General features: G+C 40.5%; 1 protein-coding gene across 2 annotated transcripts in view; it reads right to left on the minus strand.

The window, feature by feature from the left end:
- igsf11 (immunoglobulin superfamily member 11) overlaps window positions 1–19,722 on the minus strand; it is a 218,875-nt gene that overhangs the window by 41,304 nt on the left and 157,849 nt on the right. The window contains exons 2-3 of one of the 2 annotated variants that reach the window (XM_073045608.1): window positions 17,145–17,308; window positions 2,474–2,681 (exon numbers count right to left, since the gene is read on the minus strand). In XM_073045608.1, coding sequence (XP_072901709.1) covers window positions 2,474–2,681; window positions 17,145–17,308 — 372 coding nt within the window. The remainder of the gene's footprint in view (window positions 1–2,473; window positions 2,682–17,144; window positions 17,309–19,722) is intronic. The other variant, XM_073045609.1, reaches the window with a different exon arrangement.

Raw genomic sequence — 19,722 nt, forward strand, 5'->3', positions numbered from 1 at the left:
ATGTCTTAGAGCTACTAATAATCCTGAACTCCTTCCTTTTAAATCTAATGAATCTCAATGTTATGTTCATTGTTCCCAAGACGCACCCTCACCTCAGGATGATATTTATTTCTAGCTCTTCATCCATCACTAAAACCAGTACACACAACTTTTAAAACAGAAAGGGCTGGAGAAACTCTGTGAGTCAGGCACCATCTCTGTAAAGAAATGGACAGTCAACATTTTCTCTCAAGACCCGCATCCAGACAGGATCCATCTGGAACAACTAGGCCCAGATGATGTCAACCTATGATCTGCCCCCTAGATCATAATAGTGTTCTGATCATTCATGATAGCTGAACACTCGGGCATTTCAAAATAATGGAAAATTTTAAAAATTCATGATTAAATTTTAATTTCACTTAAAGCAAAATCTATCTATCATAAGTTAACTGAAAGCATCAATATTTAAAAAAAATGAAGTGAACCAAACAGCCCACATAACCTTCTAATGAAGGTGGATGAATGAATAGGACTGCCCTAAATGTGCCTTAAGTAAATGGCTTAAAGCAATGTATCAGGCCGTCATCTCACTAAGCCACAGGATAACCCTGCACACAAAAGTAGGTCCAGTAGTGCATCAGGGGGTCAGATGTAGCTACATCTCAGCTCCAGGGTGCTTTGAATTTCTCCATTCCACTGCACAGGTGTCGAATTCCAGAAAGAGCTGCACACTTACTGAAGTTTGACAAGGATATCCCACACAACCACCAACTAGCTCTCAACACAATGAGCTCTCTAACATGGCAGCCCACAAGTCAAACACAATCGGAGAAATGCAATAAATGGGCAATTGAAGGATTCAGATTATCAAATTTGGCAGTTTCAGAATTATTCCCAGATGCATTTTGCCTAATATTGCAAGTTTTACAATGGAATATTAATAATACTTTACATAATGGAACTAAATCTTTCTCTAGGCAAAAGTAACCCCTTTGTTGTACAGACATAATGAATAAAAATTGAAGGCTATGAAAAGATCCGAGTCACAGAAGTATCCTGTTCTTTGAAATGCAGAAACATTATCCATTTGAAAGCATTTTCTAACCATATTATGTTCCTGTCCACATCAAAGCAAATCAATATCTTATTTGAAAAAATAGTTTTTAATTGAGTTGCCAGTCTCTTATCAATAGGAAAAAACTTCAAGCAGCCCCATTTATCAAAAGTGTCCAAACCCATGTCTGTAAATAGGTGCACACCAACACCTTTGAACTTGAGTATCATTGTATTTTTTCGTAATTCCTGACCAGTAAGCATTTGATGATTTCCCATTTTGAATTTTGATATTTAGAGAAAATATAGTTGTCACCATTTTAACACAAGCTACTTAAAACAACCAAGCAATGCAAACAAAACACAATCTTGATGCAGTTATCTCAGAGGGAAGGACTTTAATTCATCGCCACATATCCCCGCAGTGGCAACTATTTGATACAGTGCACATGGTTGAGATAGAAATGGCAGTGCCAGAGATGGAAGTACAGCTGCACCCAAGTAAATGATGGATGAAAGATGATAAAGAGGTGGAAAAGCCTTGGAGACAAGGTCTTTATTAAGCTTTCTGGCTCCATTTATATAAATTATAGCCATGATGGTCATTACTACAAGGTTATTGCTCTATTTCACAGGCAGTAATCTTGAGAACCGGCCAGCAAAGAAACCTCTGTCTCTTTCCCCATCAGTATTTAAACATAGCAGATACAGCAAGTTGTCCAGCAGCAACTCAAGCAGGTACAGGGACATCTAACTCAAAGCATAAATTTGACACAGGTCTTGCTATCCCATTCTATCTGCTACCCAGCCACTATCCTTCCGATTCAAGACAGGATAGTGGATGAAAGCCAAGTCCAGGCTAGTTAATCTTAACATCTACACTACAATTCATTCCTTGTCAGCTTTCATTTTTCAGAGGTGCAGGAGTCATCGAGTTACATAAAGTATAGTTTTGATTTGTTTTCTGAAATATGACAGTGCTTAGATTGCAAAACATAAGATGTGAGTTCAAGAACATCTAGGTAAATGTTACATTATATATAAATCACAGAGTGAAATTTATAACCAGTGCATCTTGATGGAATTTGAACACGATTTGGTAGATTGATCCAAACTGAAAATAGGATTGAAAATGGCAGGCTAAGATTGACTTGTAGCACTTAAAGGCCAAACTAGAAAATGTAATTTCAAGCCATCTATACAATCTCAATCCGAACATTAGTTTTGCAGTTAAAGGTTCAGGGTGGCCTATACTCTTTGGAATATTGAACAATTGTGTAATAGGGCAGATCAATTGACATCAAGGCAAATCATACTGTGATAAAATAAGTTTCAAGGGAACTGGGAGACATGGCACTGCAGCAAGGAGGCAAAATGTTAGCAAATACATGGCAAACATGTTCAGAATGATAGAAAATAGCAGAAGGATAATTAATACCTAGAACAGACAGTCCAAGGACACCTATGTTCCTCTCTCCTCGGTCAGGCGGATTGTTCACCAAACACTGGTATGTCCCTGTGTCTGATAATTGACTGTTATTAATGAAGATGGAGGCACTCAGGCTGGGCATGGTGATGACAAATCCCACACGGGAATTAAAATGGCTGGCCCCACTGATTACCTGACCTCCTTGGTACAAAATTACCTGTGACAGAGAAAAGCAAAGAAAAATCTCATTTAATTTATTTCACGTCTGGTTCAGTTCAAAAATCCACTTGTATTTATTAAAACTTCATTTTGTCACAAAGTACTAACATACGGAGACCATTTTCAGTCCACATACAAATGTGCCTGAAGCATAATGGCTCTCATCGTGTGTCATCCATATACAGATGTTAATTTGCATCTCAACAATTTTTTATAAGTGATTTATTCACTCAAATGTATTGTTAAGCTCCAAATTTCACTAATTCTGTGAAATGCTGGAAATTAAAGATTCCCAGTCCAAATTCCTGTAACACTAAGCAGCATCAAAAGCAAAGATAAACTTTGACTATGGTAATCAGTCCTTAAGTGTGCATTGTTCTGTATTTAATTTTTTTTGTTGTGCATATGTAAACAAATACATAAATAACTCTCATTTAATGTCACTCATTTAATGTAATTTGATATTCTTCGATTAGGTTTTCTTTTGGAATTGGTAAACTGACCCAAGCCAGTTGCAAACCCATAAGAATCACTTAAAATTGTTTTTTTCATACCAAGGTGGCCCACAAGCAGGTAAATTATCAATAAGATAGTGCATAATACCAGTGATAAACTAATGCAGGTCAGATAATTCAGCTTTGTCTATGGTCTCATATGTAGCAATGCCCTTTCGTGAACCACTATTAGCACAAAACAAATAGCTTTTCACATTGCTTTGTGGTGCTGTACATGGTTATATTCTCAGCATTGACATGTTCGCTGAGCCTGCAGTTACTCACCTTTACCTTTATTCCCTCAGATTTCAACTTTCTACATACCCCTGCGTAGTGCACCATTCTACCCAGCAGTATTACATGGGCCTTTTTTTGGGCACAAGCAAAAATGCCTTAAATTCAAATTGGCGACACATAAAAGTGCTTGATTGAGGACATGATTTACAGTATTTAAGTGCAAATCCAAAATACTGTTTCCGTTTGGTCTATGCATATTTGAACTTGAGATCTGCTGCACTCAAGGTTGCTGATTTATTTTTCGTTTATATATGTTTCTGTTGAACAGGATGGATCTCCCCCGTTAAAGAAATGGTAAATGAACTGTAGTGAATATTTTGCAGACAGCTCAGGAGGAGGCTATTTGGACCACCTAGGCTATGGCAACTCCCTGCAAAGCAGTCCAATTAGTCTCAATCCCTCAAATCGGTTGTTCTTTATCTTACATCTATCATGTGCCTAATCAATTTCCGCTTGATTACTACCAGTTCCCACAAAGGTTTTTCCTCACATTCTGCCTGTATCACTTGCCCAAAACTGTAAATCATAGTTGCCTAATTTTTGTGCCATTAGCTAATGAAACACAGCTTTTCTTTGTTAAGATCACCATCGTCTTGTACCCAGATTCAAATCTGCCCTTAATCTCTTTTTCTCTGATCAAATCTTACAGTTGAAATCTTTCATCCCTGGGGAAAAAAAAATCAGTTAAAAACTGGTTTTTCAGCCCAAATTGTCTATGCTGTATTTCCCTAAAACACTAGTTGGAGGAAGATATTGGCCTTTTTTTTTAAAAAAAAAAGCGATCTTCATAATAAATTATTCCCAATCTCATTTTGCAGACTGGAGCATTATGTCAGTGAAAAGCAACGGCTGCATGTATATCAGTGATATCGTATCAAACATGCCAGGCACATTTCAGGGCATTGGCAACAGGTGGCACACATCTGGGGAGAAGAACACAGTGACAGCTTAACATTATTGATGAAGAACCAGTGTGACAACAATTTAGCTAAGCTAGACTTTAGCAGACTGCTCCTTCAAAAATAAAACTTTGTTAGTTTCAAATGGTATCAGTCCTTTGACTGAAAACAATGGAATCTCTGGTGTGTAACGAGGTAGAATGCATTATAATTACTTTAAAAATCCCATTGGCACCACTAGAATGTGTCTGCATATATATGTGCCACATTTAATAATACCAACAAATGACTTTCAATCCCAATGAATTACTGATGTTTTGATTTATGTTTTCCTCCTCTCTCACCCCAAAATGCCCATTTTGTTTATTTAAACTCTATTCGACCATAGTAGGCAAGGCAGGAAGTTTCGCTGTCTACCTTGAATATCCTACAAAAAAATGTATCAACTTCAAAAGAAGAACACGATTAAATTTATTTCTCCATCAACATGAAACTATGCTGTGATACCTTGCCTAATCACAGCCAAAGTTAGTTAATAAGTATAAGCAAATAAACAGCCTTTCATAAAGCTCAAATTAATCAGCCAGGGCGTGTTCCAATAAAGCAGCAGCACTTTTATTAGTTAACAATCCTCTGATATGAAGTATCACTAATTTAAAATACACGTGTACATGAATCATTGAAAGTTAATATGCAGATATAGCAAGTAATTAGGAAGACAAATGGTATGTTCAGTTTTATTGGAAGAGCATTTGAGTACAGATGTACAGGACCCCTGCTGAGCCCTTACCAAGAATACATTAAACAATCTCCACAGTCCTTTGTCTTGCACCTCACTTTTGAAGCCTCATCCACTCTTCACCCCGCTCCCAGTTTTGAGGGAGGATCTTAACTAGTGTCCACAGACTGGCCAAGTTACTTCAGCATATGTTTTTGCTCAATAAGTGTGCATACAGGGCTGGTTTTCATGAATATGGAAAGATACACTTGTGATGGAGTGCATGCATTGAAGATTGACCATTTGGTGCGGAGGTATTACGCATAATCTAAGTGAACAGCAAGACAAATATCGGGCTGACTTTCCTACTTCTGCTTCTATCTTTTATGTTCAGAATAATTTGGAAGTCAATTTCTCATCCATCGTTAGTGCAAGGTTGTTATTGCGACATCACTCAACCAGCTGGTCTATCTCACTCCTGCACGCCTTCTCGTCACCACCTCAGATGAATCTATCATGTCATAGCCTTTGCACCCAATTGCGTACCTGCCCTGCACTTCCTCTGATTTGGTGTTTCAAACAAAAAGCCACATTCGGTATGTATTCATGTAACAGCCAGGAAGAAACAGAGTGAAGATGACTCTAATAAGTCGTACCAGCTGTTCTTTATAAGAATAATATTTTTTAAATGGCACAATGAGTGTGGAGCAGCAATTCTGGAACCTCTCCCCCACACTAAGAGGAATTACTAAGTTTTTTCTCTTCCCATACGGACTCATTCCCTGACACGAATGTGCACCACACCCCACGACGATGGAAAGCAAAGTCAGTGCAATAGCTGAGCCTTCATAGACAGCAGATGACATTGTTAAAATCATGGAGGTATTGTAACAATTTTCATTCTCTTGGCAGTGACAGTGAGAAAACTGACATTTTTTAGAAAGCTGTCATTTACAACTGAACCCCATCAGTGGCCTAGTGTCTTAGAATATTCCATTCATGCTATGCTGTTTGAAGGCATGGCTTACAAACAGCAGTCCAACGTGTCACCTTCTGATCTCGGGGAAGTCCACGATATGGTGTACTCAGAAAGCAACATCAGTCTGCTCTCATTTCCACAATGACAGGCACTAGCGTCAGCTACATTTCCTCGGAGTGATTCAATTAGTGGCTTGTTCGTGTCAGTACTGGTTAAGAAGAACACCTGAAGCCACTCATAAACACAAGAGATTCCACAGACGCTGGCAATCTTGAGCAACACACACAAAATGCTGGAGGAACTCAGCAAGTCAGGTAGCATCCACAGAGTGAAATAAACAGTCAACGTTTGGGGCCAAAACCCTTCATCAGGAAAGCACTGAAACTGCTCAAGTCTCTCTGCCCGCAGGTCCAGCTTAAATCAGCTGCATAGCTCAAGATTGGGAATCTCATGAAGCCAGCAAAAAAGTTGAGCATAATTAGTTCTAGGCGATTGTGCACGGGTGCGTCCCCACCTCAGCAAACTAATAAAGAACAAGGCACTGACAGCAAAACAGTAACGTGGAGGCCTTGCGTGTAAGATTAGTTTTTAGAAAGATGGTAATGAACACCCTGTATAGAAATGAACAGCTTTGCTTCCAAAACACAGCAGGGCCATTTATTTTCTATCCAGTTTCAAAATATCAGAAGATCAGACTAAGGCCTAGAAACTGGATTTCACCAACTTGCCACAATAAATGTATTTTTCCCATCGTCAAGTTGGGCATTACCAAAATAAAAATCAGTACATTGGGTCACCCTTGCTTTAAGAAACTGTTACAGCTTCACCTACTTGAGTCAGAAGCCAACTTGCACATACACAGACATGTGCTGCTGCCCAGGCTCTCAGCTGCCATCTCACTCTGGCGCGACCTGCCAGGGAAAGGGTCAATAATGTTAAAGAGCTCTCTCCATGGCAGTCCCATAGTTGCCATTGGAGGTGAAGGAAAACACTGGAATGGAGGGAGGTAGGGCTCAGTAGAAAAGAGGAGAAAGAAAAAAAAATGATGAGACCACAGGGAAAATGGCCTTGTTTTAAGCAATGGGGCTGTTTAGGCCACTGGGTGATTTCCAAAGCCATTAACAACAGACTGAGGCATCTGTTGCACCTGATGTTTGAAAGGCATCTTTAGATTGGTGCATTGAGAACTATGTTAATGCTGCCCATTATCTGAAGGGAATAACACGAGTCTAAAAATGTTAAAAGTGACTGAAAATAAAATTAATAGCCAACATCAACCTTTCAATTCACTGTGGTTCCCACCTTTTACTTAACATACTCCCTATTTTATGAGTGAACAGTGAAGGGGGTAAATCACTACAGTTTGATCCAAGTTCTGTCACCACGTGCATGACATACAAAAGGGAACAAGACCTGATCGTGACAGTGCTGGCTGATATATTACCCTGATGGTCAGGCCTTCTGCCAGAAATGGGAGGAATGAGTTCAAAAGGTACATGAACTCATTTTTGTGCATGAATTATGCATTAAAATGGTGCTGTGTTTTTCATAACCCAGCTTCTAGGCTCAAGTATTGCATAATGCAGTGCTTCACAGCAATCCAAAACCTCTTCTTACCCACAGTATTGAACAGGCTGAGTAAGCGTCTGCCAATAGTTGGCATCAGCAAGGGACAGCTCATCTCATCCCAATGCCTGCTCAATGACTTGCGAAGTGTCAGATAGCATAAAGGACCAGGGGGCCACTTTAGTGTGCAAAATGTGATCCACTAAAAAGTGGCAGTACCATCGGATGGATCTCACCTTCTCTCTCCTCTTTTAAGTGCTCCCGTCTTCCTTTTTCACAAAGCTTTCATCACCAGTCCTATTACCTCCTCATGGAATTTGATTTCAGTTTGCTAATGTATCTGTGAAACACTATGAGATATTTTAAAGGCAATGTATTTAAGTGCAAACTGTTACAAAAGCTGTGAAACAGCAGAACAAGATCAGCAGTTCCCAAAGCAAATGCACGCATGAAGGGGGAAAATAAAAGGCACACACTCAGCCACACTAGACCTGTCCTGGACCCATCACATAAACGTAATTTCAAAGAAAGCACGACAGCACCCCTACTTCCTTGCGAGTCTGCCGAGATTCAGCATGGCATCAAAAACCTTGGCAACAGTAGCCGAGAATCTTTTCCATGAGAACAGTCAAAAAAAAATTCAATTTTAAAGTTGCAAGCAACTTAAAAATAGAGAGGCCTCAGTAGTAACCATTCCAAATGTTCTCATTAGGAAATATAGTAGCAATATGTCTTCCCAAACAGATAGGATTAAGGAGAAAACTCATGCCCATTCTCTAATTGGAATGTCACAGAAACCTCTTAATTGGAGTCAAAATCATGATGTAGTTTCCTACTACTCTCACCCACTATCATCTAATGTAATATCCAGGCAGACAAGGCTGCAGTGACTGAAGTATCTGTAAGAGCATTCTTTACACTGAAGCTTGTGTCACATGTAATTAAACATTGAATGGGCAGGCCAGATATTTTCAAAGTCAATAGGAGCACAAAGGAATAATGACTTCTCAGGAAAAGAGAAAAGTACTTTTGAATCAGACTGTGTTCCCATGGGAAAATCTGGATAAGACTGAACCGCTTGCAGAACAAACAGAACTGCAAAACAGAGATAGAACATAGGAGCAGAACTAGACCATTCGGCCCATTGAGTCTGTTCTGCCATTCACTCATGACAATATTTGCCTTTGCATCCACATTCTCCCATCTCCTTTGACGCACTTACTAACCAAGAAACCAGAAACCTTTTTAAATATAGCCAATGATTCGGCCTCCACAGTAGTCTGAGGCAATGAATTCCACAGATTCACTACTTTTACATTCTAGTCCTCTCAAATTCAATGCTAACATTGCTTTTGCCTTCCTTACTACTGGCTCAACCAGCAAGTGAACCTTGAGGGAATCCTGCACTAGGACTCTCAGGACTATTTGCTCCTCTGATTTCTAAGTTTGCTCCCCGTTTAGAAAGTAGTCTACACCTTTACTCCTTCAACCGACATGCGTTCACTTCCCTTCACTATATTCCATTTGCCACTTCTTTGTCTATTCTCCTGTTCTGTCAGTTTCCTTCTGTAAACTTTCTATTTTTTCAGTGCTACCTGTCCTTCCACCTAAATTTGTAACATCCACAAAACTGGCCACAAAGTCAAAAATTCTATCATTCAGATCATTAACTTGTAACATGAAAAGTAGCAAACCCGAGATCAACCTGGGATACCTGGGAACTTGGGAGATACAGCGTAGAAATACGCCCTTCCAGCCCAAAATAGTCCAGGCCGCCCAGTAACACCCACGTGGCCAATTGATCTACTTACCTGTACGTCTTTGGAAGGTGGAAGGAAACCAGAGCATCCAGTCACGGGAAGAGTGTATAAACTCCTCACAGAGAGCGGCAGAATTGAACCCAGGTCACTGACTCTGCAATAGAACTATGCTAACCACTACGCTACCCATTTTATTATGTGCCTCTAAGTACCCTGAAGCCTCACCCTCAATAACTGACTAACATCTTACCAACCAGTTAAGTCAGGCTAACTAGCCTATAATTTCCTGGCTTTTGCTTTCCTCCCATCTTAAAGAGTGGAGTGACATTCGCAATTGTCCTTCCAGAATCTAGGGATTCTCGATAGATCACTACTAAACAGGACACAATTTGTCCCTCAAGAATCAGCAAGATCCAGAGAAACTGGAACACTTTGGGGTTTGAGGATAACGTAATGCCAGAGTGTATTCTCATTCAAAATACTTGAGAAAATTAACCTTCAGCCATGTGGGTGTGATTGAAGTTGGACAAGTGTCACATGGTCTCTTTCAGCAAACAGCTGTTTTGGTTTATACAAGTCACAATCTCATAGACTTCATTTTCAGTTTCTGTTGTCTGTTTACAAACCAACATAATTATTCAAACCAGATATATATTTCTGACAAGATTCTGAAGACAAATTATTCATCTATAGATCCCAGTCCAGTACCTGCACATTTGGTCATTTGACAAAAGCCACAAGCAACATTAAAAGTTCTATTAGAAAGATACAGTACAATGAAAATTTGCAAGTGAAGTTACAGCCATAAACTTACCTGTTCAAGTGCAACAGACAAATTGAAGTTGTAAATCAGAGAGAGCCAAGGTCAATGAAGTGTAACAATCCAAATGATTTAATGTTCCGCACTTCAATCCTGACTACAATTCAAAAGTACACTGTTGGCTTTAAAAATCCTTGAGAATGATTGGAGCTCAAGAGAATACCATATACAGTATCTGCAAGCTATAAAAGGAAAATGCTGGCAGAAGACAGGATGGTGATAGCAACCAGTCTATAGTGCCAGAGAAGGAGATAGCTAGTAAAGGAATATAATTGGCACTAAGTTCAATATAAGCCAGCTAGCTGCAGCCCGAAAAGCACACACTTAAAGTTTGCCTGAAGTTACTGACAATGATGATGATGGTTCAAAATACATCGTTTTAAGAGCACGTTACCAAAATACTACCATCATGTCTCCTGCTCAGAAAGGAACGGTAAGATCAGCTATCTGGAGAGTGATCTCGCAGAAAGAAAACAGCCTAGATGGTGCCTCCAGCTGTGTTCTTAGCTCCTGTACAGATCAGCCAGCAGGGATATTTGCAGACACTTTTAACTTCTCCCTGTTTCAGTGAGGTTCCCAGGATAATTTAAGACTTCCATCATCCTGGTACCTAAGAAAAACAACATAATGAGTCTTAATGATGACCGTCCAGCGGCTCGGGCATCCACCAGCATGAAGTGATTCAAGAGGCTGATCATGACACACATTTAACTCCAGCCTCCAAGACAACCTCAACCCACTGCAATTTGCCTACTGCTGAAACATATCTATGGCTGACACCATCTCCCTGGCCCTACACTCATCACTGGACATCTGGACAGTAAAGCCACCTATCTTAGACTATTGTTTATTGACCACATCGCTGTTTTCAAAACTATAATTCCAACTAGACATCTCCAAAATCCTAAACCTGGGTCTCAACACTTCCCTCTGTAACTGTGTCCTTGACATCCTGAACACTACACCACAACCACTAAGGAACAGCAGCAACAACTCCTCCAGGATTATTCTTGACTCTGATGACCATAAGGTTGCATCCCCCTACTCTGCTCCCTGTTCACTCATTATTGTGTGGCCAAATTCTGCCCAAACTCCATCTACGAGTAGTGGGCTGTATCTCAAAAGACATTGAGTTGGAATACAGGAAGATGATAGTGAGTTTTGTAACATGGTGACATGACAACAAACTTCCCTTAAATGTCAAGAAAACAAAAGAGCTGGTCATTCGTTTCATGAAGGGGAATGTTACACATTCTCCTGTTCATCACCGGTGCTGAAGTCAAGACGTTGAGAACTTCAGGTTCTGGAGAATGACCCACCCATCCTGGACATTCTTTCTCCTCTCTTCTATCGGGCAGAAGATACAAAAGCCTGAAAACACATACCACCAGGCTCAAGGACAGCTTCTATCCAGCTATTATAAGGTTATTAAATGGGTTCTTATTATGATAAGATGGACTCGATCTCACAATCTATCTTGTAATAACCTTTCCCCGTACTTCTACCTGCACTGCACTCCATATACTGTAATGCTTTATTCCACAGTGTTGTTTCACCTTGTACCATATCAAGGCACTGTTGTAATGAATGGTATGTAAGTCAAGCTCTGCACTGTACCTCGGTAAACTAATTTATCCTCACAATCTGACATACTACTCAACATTCAGCCCCCTTCGCTCCAGAGGAAAGAAACCCAGCCTATCTAATCTCTCCCCAGAACCTATGTTCTCTAACACATAGCATCCTGAAAATCTCCTCTTCACTCTCTCAAATGCAACTCAAAATGCACACAGTACTCTAAATGTAGTCGAATAAAGTTTTGCTAAATTGCAAAGTGACCCTTAAACAAGAGTCTCTGCAAAGTAATAATCATACTTATATTTTCCTGCTGTGTTGCAGTAGATTCATACCTGCATTTTCTTTGAAATTGCTGCAGATGCCTATGTGAAGGGAACACACTCTCAGAGCTCACACACAAGCCAGCCCTCCTCCCCAGGCTCATTCCAGACGCACAGAGCTCAATAGACTTCAATACAGGACCTAGATACAGCACCTGTTTTTTTTTAAATCTCACCCATAGTGTTAAATGGCAAGGGCAGCGTGCTGAAGGGGGAAACGTTGGTAGATGCATGATTGGACTCACGGGGAATTCAGCTGATTCCGAGCCAGGCATCCAACAAATCAGCTCCAAGTTTACACGAGGAAATCTGCAGATGCTGGAAATTCAAGCAACACACACAAAATGCTGGTGGGACGCAGCAGGCCAGTCTGCGTGTGGCCACTGGGAGACCGTTTCACTGAACACCTACGCTCGGTCCGCCAGAGGAAGCAGGATCTCCCAGTGGCCACACATTTTAATTCCACATCCCGTTCCCATTCTGATATGTCTATCCATGGCCTCCTGTACTGTCAAGATGAAGCCACACTCAGGTTGGAGGAACAACACCTTATATACCGTCTGGGTAGCCTCCAACCTGATGGCATGAATATTGACTTCTCTAAATTCCGTTAATGCCCCTCCTCCCCCTCGTACCCCATCCCTGATATATTTCGTTTTTTCCCCCCTCCCCTTTTTTTCTTCTCTCTCTGCCCAACACTCTGCCTGTTCTCCATCTCCCTCTGGTGCTCCCCTCCCCCTTTCTTTCTCCCTAGGCCTCCCATCCCATGATCCTTTCCCTTCTCCAGCTCTGTATCCCTTTTGCCAATCACCTTTCCAGCCCTTGGCTTTACCCCACCCCCTCCGGTCTTCTCCTATCATTTCGCATTTCCCCCTCCCCCTTCTACTTTCAAATCTCTTACTATCTTTCCTTTCAGTTAGTCCTGACGAAGAGTCTCGGCCCGAAACGTCAACAGCACTTCTCCCTATAGATGCTGCCTGGCCTGCTGTGTTCCACCAGCATTTTGTGTGTGCAGCTCCAAGTTTAACAGTGTTTCAGAGTCATGGAGCACAGCACAAGCTGTATGACCCACCCAGTCCTGAACAACCATCAACTTCACCTTTACACTAATCGTATATTGGTCACACTTTATTCTGTCCACATTCCCTGTACAAGAATGGATTCAAATAGTTTAAAAATGTCTCTTCAGTAAACCCCAGCTACGGGATATGCTTATGCATATGTGACTTTTTCCTGTGCTCACATAAAGTGGGTGGTGACTTCTTTTGCACCATTAGCTGGCAACTTGCCTACACTGTGGTGCCTTTAGTTATCACTGAGAAAGAACATTAAATGCAGAGTCATCAGGGTTGTGTTGCTTTTGTGTTTCCTTTTTGCTGGCTCCAGCTTAGCAGACTTGTCAGTTTCTCACTGCCTCTAGCCCAATGCTACAAGTAATATCACTTTATTGCTCTTCCACCTGATTGGTGCCTCAGGTAACTTTCTTTGTTACCCGATAAAAGATTTCGGCCCAAAATGTTGACTGTTTATGTCCCTCCATAGATGCTACCCAACCTGCTGCTTTCCTCCAGTACTTTATGTGTGCTACTCTGGATTTCCAGCACTGCAAAATATCTTGTATTTATAAACATTCTTTGTTAGACCATAAAACCATAAAACATACAGCCATTCAGCCCATCAAATGTGCTCTGCCATTTCATCATGGCTGATCCTGGATTCCACTCGACTCTATACACCTGCCTTCTCACCATATCCTTTGATGCCCTGACCAATCAAGAAACTATCAACTTCCACTTCAAATATACCCACGGATTTGGCCTCCACTGCAGTCTGTGGCAGAGCAACCACAGATTCACTACTCTCTGGTGAAAAAAAATTCCTCCTTACTTCTGTTCTAAAAGGTGGCCCGCCCCCCCTCCCCCCCATTTTGAGGCCATGCCCTCTAGTTCTGGAAACCCCCACCATGGGAAACATCCTCTCTACAACCACCTTATCTAGTCCTTTCAACATTTGGTAGGTTTCAGTGAGATCCTCCTCACCCCATTCTAAATTCCAATTAGTACAGGCCCAAAGCTGCCAAATGCTCCTTATAAATTAAGCCCTTCATTCTCAGAATCATTCTCATGAACTCCTCTGAACATTGTTCTCCCTGTACCAGGTCAATTCAAACCAGTTTAGCCAGGTCAGGCTACTTCCACTGTCCTTGGCTCATTCCAGTTTGCTGATTTGTGGATTTGAATTCTTTCTGGCCAACAGCAGGCGGACGGGATGAGGAAGGCAGCATCTGGAATGCTTGCCATGGAGTACAAGAATTGAGACTCCAGGTTACAAACGCGCAAGGCTTTGGGGAGACCACGCTTGGAGTATTGTGTGCAGTTCTGACTGCCAAGTGATAGGAAGAATGCCTTTAAGTTGGAAAGGGTGCAGAAAAAATTCACAATGATATTACTGGGACTGGAGAGCTTGTGTTACCAGGAAAAGCTGGATAGACCAGGACATTTTTCCCCGGAACCATAGAAGGCCGAGGCGTGACTCTATAGAGGATTATAAAATAATGAAGAACATAGATAAAGGTCACAGGGCTTTTTTTTTAACTAAGATGGGAATTTAAATCTAGAGGGAATATACTTATGGTAAGAGGGGAAAATTTTAAAGGGGATGTGAAGGGCAAGTTCCCCCCCCCACACACACACAGGTGTTGCTGTGGATGTGTATGCATTGTCAGAAGAGGCAGAGGGAAAAACTACAACATTTAAAAGAAATTTAAGACAGGTACATGAATAGTAAATGTTTAGAGTGAAACAGGCCAGACTGAAGAATCTTTAGGAGTCAGAAGAAATAAGGACAATTTTCCTCCAACTTCATATTGCAACAAATATGTTGTATTGACCTGAAACAGTAAGTCCATTTCTTCCTCCATGGCTGCAGAGCATTTTGAGTCACTAGTAAAACAGGGACCGTTATCCAGCTCCAAATTTCTCAAAGCCCCCAATATGTATTCCACTAATCATTGTTCATTTAATAGTCAATACTTCCCAATTTTATATGGATAGAACTCTTCATGAATGGGATTCCATGGAACTTGATGGGTAAAATGATAGGAAGAGAGGCTCCACCCACAAGGAATTGAAAGACTCAACAAACTTCCTTCATTGAAAAGAAAGCAACTAAATCCCTAGGGATTGCCTTTATTCCTCCCCTCACTCATGTAATCCCGACTAAAATAAGGCACCACAAAGTAAAGAGGACATCTATCACAATCTTTCCATTCAATCTTAATATCCCCGTCATGAGGAACAACTTGACAAGGGACATCCCCAGTCAGATGGGCAGCCCCACTACAAGTGCTGTTCACTAGACCTGGTCTGAGGGACCATTTCTCTAACCACACTAAGGAACCATCCCATCTCCATTGCTCTCAACAGCTTACAGGTTTTACTCACCATAGTTACCCCACCTCACCTCAACCACAAGAAAAAAAAGCTTGGGTCCCACATAAGTCCCTCCTTTAATCATGACCAGGTATGAAAGTCGCATAACCATTGACAGGCCTTTTTATCCCCTGGAGAATTTTCTCGGCTCGTGTCTTTACAAAACACATACCTGTTAACTCTATTGAACAACTTGTCACATTACCCTGATCCTCAAAATCCAAAGAGCTAGACACATTTGAACATGTTTGTCCATAATTCCTCCAAATATTTCTTGGTCTCGACCTGAAATGTCGACTGATTATTTCCATGCTTGCTGCCTGACCTACTTAGTTCCTCTAGCATTTTGTGTGTGTTGCCTTGAATTTCCAAAATCTCCGTGTTTACTTATACAAATGCCTTTTAAGCACCTCTATCCCTTCCTCTAGCAGCACATTCCCTACATCCATCACTGTGTGTGAAAATGTTGCTTCACACCTCCTCTTTAAACCTTCCCCTTCTCACTTTGAACCTATGCTTTTTAGTTTTAGACTTCACTACTCTACCATTCACCTTATCAATACCCCTCATGATTTTATATACTTCAGTAATGCCACTCCCATGCATCAATGGAAAAAAAAACTAGCCTATACAGTCGCTTATCCCTGTCCAGTATCTAGGCAAGCACTTGAATCCCTCAGCCTAGAAGGGTCGGGCTGGAAAATTGGATTAATAAAGATGGATGCCCACCAATTGAGGTGGAATGTTATGGGCTGAATGGTCTAGTTCCAAGGTGTGTGATCTTATTCCAGAAGCCGAATCAGTTCAGCTGCTTAATTTTTCTGATGCTTCTCATTAGATGCGAGGTAGCAATTTATTCTTTTATTTTCTCAGAATATGTAAATGGGACAGAAAGCTAAATGGGAACGAAGTCAGCTACTGCTTTTTCACCTATTCCGACCCATCCCCTCTATCTCCACCAGAGCCCTCACTGACCACCCAATTCCACATGCAGTCACAGACACTATCTTTCAGCCACTATAGTACATTCAACATTTAAAACCAGCAGAAAAAATTAACCTGCAGTATGTCATGTGCCACAATCATCAGTTTCTTTCAAATATTTTGCTTTTCCCCAGTAGGTGACAGCAAATCCAGAATTTCAGGTCTGAAATTCAGCAAAGGGCAATTATCAAGAGGAAAAATCCTAGAGTGGATATTGTAGACTGGGGATGTTCTGGGCTACAGGATGGGAAGCTGGCAGGTGAAAGAGGAACAAAGGACTCAATACATAAATAAAGTCTCTATAGCAGCTGAGATTGAGTATCCTGAAGCTTGTAGCTAGTCCAAGTAATTCACTATGAGGATTGCTTCTGTTGTTATGACATCAAAGAGACTCACCAAAGATGCTGCATTGGAGCAAAGTGATCAAGGCTATTCTCCAATATAAATGTGATGCAGGCACTATTAGGGCAGTTTCTTGATATCTCCTCTCTCCCAATACATCAGCAGGCTCAAAAAGTACTACATAGGTAAGCTTCAATTAAATTTAGTGAATGCAGGCAAGTGCAACATACCGATTTGCAAATGAAGTACCATTTCTTTAAAAGAATGACCAACCTGTTCTGGCTGATTGGCATTGGATCGAGGTGTCACAGTCCAGATGACGTTCAGTTGATTCAACGCCGCACTCGTTTTGAAGGTACATGGTAGTACTGCTGTTTGACCTCTGGCAACCTTTACACTCGTACTACCCACAGTAACTTCTAACAACTCCACCCAACCTGCCAAGGAAAAGTTAACGTTACACCAATGCATTACAGCCATCTATTCTCATTAATCACCATTAGACAATATTGTTTCTCTCACTGAGTACAAGATGTACAGGAAATGTACTTTGAACCCTTAACACGAACAAACGGATCAAATTATATAATTCAAATTTATTAATTTCAATTCAGTTGCAAAATGGTGTTACAGAAGAGAGTACCTGTCACTGCACAAAAAATATATTTTTTTGACGACATAAGAACTAGTAGGAGCTGAATGTGTTTTAGATTTGAAAAAACAACCAAGAATACTTGTACTCATTTATATTTCTTATAAGGAAGTCTGGAGTGCATAGACTGAATTTCCATTGTTTTCAACCTCATTGAAGGAAATACAACACAGCATTTGAAAATCATTCACTCTCTAAAGTATTATTCAACCCCCAATTATTTGCAGGTTACACAAATCTTATTACAAGCTCAGTGGAGAGCTTTGCGTGAGAGTAATATATTTCAAAGGTGTTAATGCAAGAAGATCTCACCAAGGTTAAAGCACTGCAATAATTAATCACCACAACCTTTTTCTAAATCTATTTCACACAGACAAATCATCTAAGGTTCAGTCTACTTGTGCACTTGACAGATACTGCCCTCACTTTTTATGAGAATTCATGAAGTTTAGCATGACAGCAAGGTGACAATGTGGTAGAGCCAAACTATTTTATTACATTGCTGGTTTGCCAAAGCCCTGCACACACAGGACAACAGCCACACTAAGTTCTATCATTAACTAAATTGACTTTCTTTAAAAAAAAAACTTAGGATGGATCTGACCAGATGCAAGCAATTCTTTACATAAACTGGCAGAAATCTATTTGACCGGCTTGTGCTCTTCTGGGAAAAGTCTAGGAAACAAATGATTGATTGATGTCTGAACAAGCTCCTTGCTGCAAAGAATACAAATTGATTAACAATTAAAATAGAAGTTAAGGGGCACATCCATATAGAAAATCACATATTTTAATAGTCCAGAATTTCCTGAGAAGCACCCATCATTTCCTACCCATGTGTCACTAAGTTTAGCAATTCAATAGACTTGAACCGCCTGACGGATGTCTTTTTATTCTGTATTTTACGCCCCAAGTAAATCAGTTTACCGTGTATTTTCCATTTATCGCGTATTCTTCATTTCTTGGAAATCTGAGATAACTATTCAATGACAATGTTCACAGAAAATGCAATATCCCAGCCAATTATAATCTTTAGTCCACTACATTTCACAAATTCAGGACATGGTAAAGCATTTTTTTTACTGGATGTAGCCGGCTCTGGCAAAGATTGCATTTATTTTCATTTCCTCACATGCCTCTACAGACAAGGCAATATATCATCACATTGATTGACGGCCTGGCATCACAGATAGGTTAGTCTGTGTGAAGAACGCCACTAAAGAACTCCAGCATTTTGTGTGTGTTGCTTGGGCTAGCTGGTTAATTGGTCACATAGGTACTATTGGGCTCATTTGCCAGAAGGGTTTGTTACCATGTTTTATCGCTAAATAAAATGAAACAAAAAATGAAAACTCATCAGGTCAGGAGGGGAATGGACTAAAGACATTGAGTCGAGACCCTTCTTCACAGCTCAGGAACAGATGATTCATTGTCCAGATTTCAGAAACCAGGTGAAGTCTGCCTCTGGATCAGCAGCCCAAGCTTCAGTGCTTCAATCCAGTAATTTAGGTCTTTGTATCCTCAGCCAAGATGATAATTGTTACCAAGGAAAACAGGGAATTTCCCATAAATCTTTTCAAATAGAACCTTAAAACCTTTTGCATCAATCACATGAAAGCAAAGGGGATCTTAGTTTAACTCAGGAAATCCTGAAGGCATTGCATCAGTCTAAATGCACTGATGTGACCCTTCAGATGGTCCTCAAATCCCAGGAGTCAAATCTGATCCAATGATCATCTGACTGAATCCAATATATGCAAAACAACAAATCATGCTTTAATTTATTTGTAGGGGATGACTTTCCTGTCCATTTGGATGGTATGGATTACAACTGAAATACAGATCCATGGGAACCATTAGTTTGATGTATTTAAAGATAATCGTTCTTCAACGGTGAACTTCGACAATCTTTTTTAATTATGTAGAATACGACACTAAGCCCAAGCTTCCTTCACCAACTGTTTCAAAAAACATTAAAACGCCCAAATAAGTCACTGGATTTTGATCTAAAACCAGACCCTACCGTCTGATTTCTGTACTTTTTGGTCCCAAGGTCGAGACTAAATACAGGTCGACCTTCACTAATCCAACTACCTGTAATCTGGTTCCTTCGATAATCCAGCAATGATTTCAAATTTTCCACGCAACTGTTATTTCAAATCTGTAAGCACAGACAGGCAATTCCTGCTTGTTTTCCTG

This window comes from Hemitrygon akajei, chromosome 5, assembly GCF_048418815.1.
Source record: "Hemitrygon akajei chromosome 5, sHemAka1.3, whole genome shotgun sequence".
NCBI classification, from domain to species: domain Eukaryota; kingdom Metazoa; phylum Chordata; class Chondrichthyes; order Myliobatiformes; family Dasyatidae; genus Hemitrygon; species Hemitrygon akajei.